The following is a 9,058-nucleotide window of genomic DNA, read 5'->3' as shown; positions in this document are numbered from 1 at the left end:
GGATATGCACTTGAGGTACAGTACTTCTCAAAAGTTCTCAAAAGTGTTTTTAATTAACCTTCGTCTCGTCAGGCCTGCATTTATTTGATCAAAAATACAGTAAAAGCAGTAAAATTGTGAAATATTATTGCAATTAAAAAATTTACTTTTCAATTTGAATGTGTGTGTGTGTGTGTGTGTGTGTGTGTGTGTGTGTGTGTGTGGGCCTAGTGATGGTAAAGCTAAATTTAGTCATCATCAGAATCGTGACGCCAGCATTCGTTGTCACGTGATCTTTCAGTCCAAAATGCTGCCTGAAGAATGCACTGAATTTTTAAGTAAAAGTCACCAGAAATAATGTCACTCCTACTGCGCACAGCGTCAGGCCTCGGTGTGTGAAGTGTCTTCTGTTGTCAGCAGGGGGCAGCACAGTGCTTGAGCTCAAATGTTGTAAGGCAATCATGTTGTTCAGAGAGTACACCAAGACATTTTTAAATTATGAACAGATTTTTGATATCACATTATGTGTGCACTGAGCTATGCTTGATCTATATATTTGGTCAGAACATCAGCAAAAACAAAAGTGACATTTTATTAAATCTGGAAAATCTCCCAGTGTTCATCAATGTTTTCAGTTTTGCATTGATTTTTCAGCAAAAAATAAATGGTTCATACCTGGTGTATGTGAGAACAGAACAGATTGTCTAAAACATTTGCCTGGTACCTCATCATAGGAAACTTAAGGCCAACCCTGAATGCATTCTTTCTGAAGCCTTTAAACAGACCTGAACAGATTGACAGATACTGTAACCTCTCATTAATCTTCAGGAACTGCATGAGCTACTGAAGATGCAGTGACATCCAGAGTGACAGTGACATCCTCAGTCCATCCAATATGTAGATGAGTTTGTTTCTTCATCAGATTTGGAGAAATGTAGCATTGCATCAGTGTCAGTCCATCAGTGACTTGTGAGGTGAAAAGATGTTTTTAACTTCAAACCTCAAATCTGAGTCTTTTATCCATAATATTGCTTGAAAAAAGTTGTCTTGTCTGAATCGAGAGATAAATCTGCACAGATCAAGCACTGTTGACAAACCAAAACAATGATGGATTTTTACAGCTTTTCTCTTCTCCAGATGTGAACTGATGGACTGGAGCGGTGTGGATTACTTGTGGATTATTGTGATGCATTTATCAGCCGTTTGCTGCTAAATTTCTCCAAATCTGTCTACATATTGGATGGCCTGAGGGTGAATACATTTTTGGAAAAATTGTATCTCCAGTGCAGTTCTAAAGAGTTTGGCATGTAACCCCAGTGTCATTATAACATGAAGCGCTGACCTTCAGAAGGAAAGCAATATCCCTTACTACGTAAGTCCACGTTAAAGCTCAGATATGCTGTGTAAATGGACAAAGCATGTCACTCACCTACCTGCTTGACTGAAACTAATATAACTAACCTTAAAGGGGTCATAAGATGCTTTTTTAAAGATCATTATTTTGTGTATTTGTTGTAACAGAATATGTTGACATTCTTTGATGTTCAAAACCCATTATTTTTTAATACTGTACATTATTGTAGTTCCTCTATGCTCCGCTCTCAAACGCCTCGTTTTCTACAAAGTCCCTCCTTCTGACAAGCACAGTCTGCTCTGATTGGCCAGCTGACCCTGTGCATTGTCATTGGCCGAACACAGCAAGCACTCGTTGGAAATGTAACGCCACTTTCCATAATCGCAAGTTTCATCTTTCAAAATAAATGTAAAGACAGTTAATATTGTTCTTAGTTTTACCATCAGTTTCAAGCCCGAAAGGGGAACAGAGTTGTGTGACAGACACAGTGATGAAGATCGTATGGACGGTTAAGACAACTGACTCCACTATGTGACCCTCCTTCTCTCACTCTCTCTCTCTCTCTCTCTCTCACACACACACACACACACATGCGACACATAAAACTCTGCATTTGAACGTTCAATAGCAAATACTTAAACTAATAACAAAACATACTTCCAGAAGCAGATTCAGAAGTGCCAGATTGTCGTAGTAAAGTCAGAAGGACCTTCTCTCCTTGGTTCAGGAAACGGTTGTCTATAAAATGCGTTGCTGTTCGGTTGTATCATAAAGATTAGATCTACTTTCAGAAGGCCAAATAAAGTGCTTTTGCTTCTTCCTAGATACACACACATCTCCCTGACATGACTGCTTCAACACTAACTATGTTACTGAAACCACGCCTTCTTTCTTTGCCTGAACATTTGGGCAACATTACACAAATATGTCCACATAGTGATGTAGACGTGTGGGGCGTGTTTGAATGAGCTTTTTTAGGGGCGCTTGGCAGAGTATTAATTTTATAAAGAATATCTCTTTGGATTCTAGACTTTAGTAATCTTATGACCCCTTTAAGATTAAGAACTTGATATTCACACTCCAGCGGTTCAGAATTTGGTGAGTTAAGGAATTCAGTACCATGGACAGGTCTCATGATGGGATCAACTGTTGACACACTCACTGCAGAAAATCTCTCATCCCGATCTAGACCAGAGGCCAGTGTACTAATGTCAGTGACGAGAACATCATGCCCATGAGGCAGAGGAAGAGGTTTTCCTGAACAAAATCTCAGAGACTGCTCACCACTGTCTTTTCAAATTGTACAACTGGCACAATGTTCCTGTGAGAAACCGAAAAGCAGATAATCATCCAAAACCTGTATCCTCTGGTCCTTGTCTCTCAATGATGATAAAGCTGCTTCTATGTACCTGCTGAGTATGCGATATGCTGAGCCCAAATAGAAGAGGACCAAAATCTGTACACTTCTGAAAAAGTGATTTCCTGTGCACACAATAAATGCTTCTGTGATGCATCATTAAGAACTAGTCTGTGAACAAGTGGCCTAAACAAACAGAGCAAGTGAGGGTTTGGAGCTAAATTTATGGTTTTTAAGTGCATGTTTAGAGCACACAAATCCAATATCATGTACAACCTCCCATCTTTATCCCCCAACCCTTTTCCTAAGAGGGAGGATATTTCTACCTCCAACACTTAAGCTGATTCCTGTATAGATGCTATATGCCACTGTTGAAAGAAGCGGTTTCTTTGTGTACTGAAACCTGCAACCTGTGGACACCATCGTGAAACCCAAGAGTGTTCAGAACATACTCTCCAAGCTTATTGATCAAGAAGGAGATTTCTGTTGAGCTGGGTCCAGATGGTGCTGTCAAAAATAAATAAATAAATAAATAAAAACCCTGCATCAAAGTTTGCATCCATCAAAACTAATAGAATTAGTGTGTTTCAAATCACAGTATGTTGAAATGAGTATCCCAAAGATGTATACCATTTCTAATGGAAATTATATCTTATATTATATCTCTCCTTTAATATGTGTTTACTTACACATAAAAATATGTTTTCCGCTCAGTATTACAAAAATAAATCTGTATGAACATAAGCTTTGGTATGCTCACAGTTTACAGTTTCATCACTTCAATTTTTTCCTGAGGAGGCAATATTTTTCAGGTTTTGTAAAGTCATAGACAAAGCTGCTTATAAATGGTTAAATATAGGCTATGCAGGAAAAATAAAGCCAATCACAGTTCAGTATGCAAATATTATGCCATTGCTATCTGTTTACATTTTGAATAGTAAATATTAAGTCTTGTTAAATTTTAATCTTAAATATCTTAACTTCACAAAAGCGCTTTAAAGGGTGACTTGACACAGATGGAACAGCTAAAGCAGAAGAAAGTAATAAAAAAGTCTGTATGCCTGGCAAACACTATAAAAACGGGATCTCAAGGAATACACAGCATGGCTAAAACAGGGATGTGTGGGAGACGCAGAAATCCCTCGTGACGTCACGGGAGCGATCGGGAGCGCGTCAGCAGCGCTTCCAGGAAACAGCGCTCGCGCTCTGAAGACCACAGTCAAGCCTCAGAAGCATCTTCAGAGGAAAAACAACCGACATCCCATCATTTCCATCGTCTACAGCGACATGACGAGCGGGATTTAAAATCACCTCATCATACGTCACAATTTAGGTGAGTTTCGAATCACATCCACGAATCACTTTTGTTTTTATACAATATTTATTGTTTAAAACACACTCTGTTTATTAGGTACAGTTGTTTGTATATCAAATGGTCTTAAAGGTAGCCTATAGTTAGGTGATACTCACAGTTCACGGCTGGGTTGTCTCGGTCCTATATCTTTCTGCATCACATCCCGAGCACTTTACTGACAAATCAAATCACGGATTGAAGAATATCTACACTAGCTCAGTGAACAGATGCTGGGGCTTTCATGTTTGTCGTGCACTGATCAGAGAGACGTCCGTGTCAGACTGGCAGAGCTCTCACTGATGACTCTGCTTCTATGTTAAACATTTCATATAAAAGCTGAGTTTAGTTTGATTTGAACTGCATTCATTTTTAAATGTCTAATAGGATTTGATATGCTTATGGTGAGATGTCACATTAGGTTATTCATGTTTTGTCATATTTTAAAACAACAGAAATCAGATAGTGTGCCACTTTACAAAATAGAAATATGATGTTAGGCTGATTTTATGTTTAGGAGTGATGCAAATGCTATGTTTTAAATGTAAAACCTTAGTACACTCTCAAAAAAAATGTCACTGAGACGTAACCTTTCAAAAGGTACACCTTTATAACTTATTTACCCCAAAAAGGTGCATTGTAGCCTACTGAAGTGTACGTGTCAGTAGATAACTATTATAGCTTTTGTTCTGAGAGTGTACTTGTATTTCATTATCATTGCTTTCAGTTGCCCCCATCCAGGTCTTTTAAATACAGTACTATGCCAGAACAAAGCAATGATTACCGGGTGGTTGTGTTTGGAGCTGGTGGAGTGGGCAAAAGCTCCTTGGTCCTGCGCTTCGTGAAGGGAACCTTTCGTGAGAGCTACATCCCCACTGTCGAGGACACCTACAGACAGGTGATCAGCTGTGACAAGAGCATCTGCACGCTGCAGATCACAGACACCACGGGCAGTCACCAGTTTCCTGCCATGCAGCGTCTGTCCATCACCAAAGGACACGCCTTCATCCTAGTGTACTCCACCACCAGCAAACAGTCTCTGGAGGAGCTCAAGCCCATCTTCGAGCAGATCTGTCTGATTAAGGGAGACATCGATAGCATCCCAATCATGCTAGTGGGCAACAAGAACGACGAGGTGAGCGCTCGTGAAGTGGAGAGCAGAGACGGAGAGGCCATGGCCAGGAGGTGGAAGTGTGCCTTCATGGAGACGTCAGCTAAGACAAATCACAACGTCAAGGAGCTGTTTCAAGAGCTGCTTAATTTGGAGAAACGCAGGACTGTTAGCCTTCAGATCGACGGCAAGAAGAGCAAGCAGCAGAAACGAGCCGAGAAGCTCAAAGGCAAATGTGTGGTCATGTGAAAAACCAAAGTGCGCTTGGAAAACCAAAACGGTTTCACTTTCAGGACACTGATGCTCTGGCTAACACTGTTTACACCTCAAGACAAGAATATTGGACATACACTAATCATAGTGCATTTGCAGGAAAAAGGACTAAGTGAGACAACCGTTTACTTTCCTTTTTTCTGTGGATCACAAAAGTAACATCTTTGATGTCTATGCAGGCTGCTCATTTCCATATTACAAAGGTTACGCTTCAAATTAGTTACTTCAGGAATTATTTCCTTGTTCTTTGACACAATTTCCTGTGGAGAAAAATGCCTAGCAAGCCAATGTTATCATTTTAATATAACTTCCTTAGCTTCTCACTGATGTGATTGTGATGCTGCTACAGGTTTGCACCAGATTTGACCCTGTCCTAGACCACATAAAAAGAGAAAATGCCTGGTAAACAGAGGCTAATGTGCATGAACCCAATGGCAGTACTAATACATTTTCTGCTATCAACAATGTAGACTAGCGAAAAGCAGTCAAATCAGTCCTGCTCATAGCTTTAAATCTGTGGTGTGGAGAGCATTCTTGGTGTGGATATTCTTTTTTGGGAAAAAAAAAAAGAGTTTATAAATGTGCATTTTCAAAAAGAAAGTTGACTATTTTCCTAGTACAGTATTTGTATCAAGGCATATTGTAGTATGAAAGGAAAGATCAGCTAAATTCACATGAACACGAATAACCTGTAAAACTTAAATGAAAATTATCTTTGTATTTTTGTCTAGATATATTATCTATTTACCTGAGAAGCAAATGACTTAAGATATTAAATCTTCTTTATGAAAAAAAAATAATAATAATAATAATTGCTTAAAAGAAGAAAATAGGTGTCAGTGGGGTAAGAAAATTAACAATTCATTCACAGGAGAAACAAGTGTTTTTCTGGTGTCATTGGCAGATATTGTTTTCTTGTTTTAAGCTAAACTTAACACAATTTTGATAGTTTTTTATAGAAAACAGGACTTTATATCTTAAGTAACTGAGCTTTTCTTAAGTAAATGCGTCTTGATTTAAGAATGTTTAGATATTTGTTATGGAAAACAACAAAGATACTAAGTACGAAAATCAGTTTTTTGCAAGTGTGGCTGTTTCAGTTGTGAATATTGTAAACAATAATAATATTAAATATTAGTTATTAATATTTAAAGTGTTTTTTAGAGTAAACTATTATGATCTATCAACTACATGTTTAGTAAAATATCAGCAAGTGCTTTTGAGAGCGATATATATATTTTGTAATTCTATATTTTAGCATGACAGTGAAATATAAATCAAGTTCAAGTGCTACACTGTATTGAAACTCTCTTGTGGTTAGAGTGATGTAAAGCTGTATATTAACTACAGTAGAGTACTGGAGACCTTTAATGTGATACTTAACTTGAATCTGTGCAAATGTTGCTTATGAAAATTTTAATGGATGCAGGAATTGCGTAGTCCCAAAGCTTACAGCGGGTTTCTGTTATAGTTCTGATATATATATATATATATAAAATAATAATATTGTTTTGATGAAATGTCTGCATAGACATCATGTGTGCCTACAAGATTAAATGATTGTATTATAGGTCACAAGAATAAATATTATTATACGTAAAGCTGATTCACAATACTGTATGTGTTACTGTACTGGGAGTGTACTTGAATCATCCATTAACTAGAAATGTAACATTTACACATGAAAAAATTTTAAGGGTTGAGGCTTAAAAATGAGGAAGAATGTGTGTGGTATTTAGACATGTAAGAGTAATACGCCTCATAAGGCTCATTACCGGCGAGTCTTAGCCTGGAGTATAATAGAGCACCTGCCAGCACTTAACAAGCCTCAAGTAACGATGAGCTCTGCCAGCATCATCCTCCATTAATCTGAGTAAAACATTCTGCTATTTAGAAACAAGAAAAACTAGCAGCAGCCTGACAGTAATACGGTTAAAGGACCAGCAGTTTATAATGACCATGTGTGAGTACTGTAAGAAACTATATAAATGTAGACAGTTTGAGGAACCGATAGAAATATAATTGCTATTCAAGAATAATCTGTCCCTATTTGTCCAGTTAAATATGGTCTACAGTATATGAGGCAGATTGGATGGCCATGATATCGGACATCTTTGATGTCAAACCTAACATGAGATGAAATACAATTATTATTATTATTATTATTTTTAACTAAATTTACTAAATACTATATTCATTTTTAAAGTGCTTTAATCCAGGCTTATACTATAGTTCCTTTATTGAATTCAAATTTGTTGTTAATACATTGATAATACATTTATATGTGTTCCTGTAGCTCAAGTGGTAACACATTGTGTTAGCAAGCGCAAGGTTGGGGGTTCAAATCCCAAAGAGCACATCGTTAGGAGAAGCTTTGGATAAAAGCATCTGCTAAATGCATACGTTTACATAGTAAGCTAAAATTAAAAATGTTGTTAGAGTAGCCTTTTGTTAATTGTCAGTTCATGACGACTTCCAAGCCTGCACTGAAGAAGATTTTATTATTATATTACTGTGAAAGGGAGAAAGTGGGGATTGTCGTATTTAGTGGTAGTCACTTTCACATTGGTTGCAAAGCAGGCGTAAACCTTGGCTTATTCATCATGTTAAACTCAATGAATAATGAATGTATCCACATAGCCACATGAAACAAAAGATGTAAAAAAACAACAACAACAACAACAACAAAAACAGGACTAATCAACCCATTTAATAACTGGAAACCAATTACTTAGGACAAAATTATTCATACCGACCTATTTCACTGCATGCACTTGTCTATTAAGTCCACAAGACTGTAGGGTGTCCCATTCGTCATTGTAGCTGTCAGGAGGGTGCTCACGAGAGCTATGCCCTCAATGCACACTTCTGTCGAGCCTGTATTGAGGTGAGCTCTGCAGAAGACTTCTACCTGACAGCATAATGAAAGTGTTGACTCGGAGGAAGACCACGAGGGTTTAGCGTGTGATTTGGGACAGGGCCCTGGTCAGAACTCCATGCAGCTCAGATTGGACTTCCAGTCTACGTTTGTCAGAGATAGTGAAGTGTACTGAGGTCTGTCGTCATGCATACATCATCTGCTCTGATGCATACTTTCACCACACTATCTTGATAGGCAGCTCATGGACGATATGTTACTTTCACTGTGTATAAATCATATATTATGCATCAAATAGTAATTTATATATGTCAATAAACATGGCTTTAATGACAAGACAAGGCAATGTACAGTCATGGCCAAAAGTTTTGAGAATTACATAAATATTAGTTTTCAAAAAGTTTGCTGCTAAACTGCTTTTAGATCTTTGTTTCAGTTGTTTCTGTGATGTACTGAAATATAATTACAAGCACTTCATACGTTTCAAAGGCTTTTATCGACAATTACATGACATTTATGCAAAGAGTCAGTATTTGCAGTGTTGGCCCTTCTTTTTCAGGACCTCTGCAATTCGACTGGGAATGCTCTCAATCAACTTCTGGGCCAAATCCTGACTGATAGCAACCCGTTCTTTCATAATCACTTCTTGGAGTTTGTCAGAATTAGTGGGTTTTTGTTTGTCCACCCGCTTCTTGAGGATTGACCACAAGTTCTCAAGTTCACATTTAGTTTCCCCTTTTTTCTGTTATATTAAA

General features: G+C 37.7%; 1 protein-coding gene across 2 annotated transcripts; it reads left to right on the top strand.

Moving 5' to 3' along the window:
* The first annotated feature begins 3,854 nt into the window (after positions 1 to 3,854).
* Positions 3,855 to 5,904, top strand: LOC132132456 (GTP-binding protein Di-Ras2-like). Of its 2 annotated transcripts, none has more exons than XM_059544834.1 (2): positions 3,855 to 4,023; positions 4,798 to 5,904. In XM_059544834.1, the coding sequence occupies exon 2, from the start codon at positions 4,802 to 4,804 to the stop codon at positions 5,399 to 5,401; it is 600 nt and encodes a 199-aa protein (XP_059400817.1). In that variant the 5' UTR covers positions 3,855 to 4,023; positions 4,798 to 4,801; the 3' UTR covers positions 5,402 to 5,904. The 2 variants fall into 2 exon arrangements, with proteins under 2 accessions (XP_059400817.1, XP_059400816.1); XM_059544833.1 differs by having other exon boundaries at positions 4,783 to 5,904.
* Positions 5,905 to 9,058: the final 3,154 nt, after the last annotated feature.

The sequence above is a fragment of the Carassius carassius genome, chromosome 49 (assembly GCF_963082965.1).
Source record: "Carassius carassius chromosome 49, fCarCar2.1, whole genome shotgun sequence".
Taxonomy (NCBI): domain Eukaryota; kingdom Metazoa; phylum Chordata; class Actinopteri; order Cypriniformes; family Cyprinidae; genus Carassius; species Carassius carassius.
The sequence above is the reverse complement of the archived record's forward strand: the minus strand, read 5'-3'. Positions and strand labels throughout refer to the sequence as shown.

Bases quoted from the DNA above. Each gene is read 5' to 3' on its own strand.
- LOC132132456 (XM_059544834.1), top strand. From the start codon at position 4,802: ATGCCAGAACAAAGCAATGATTACCGGGTGGTTGTGTTTGGAGCTGGT.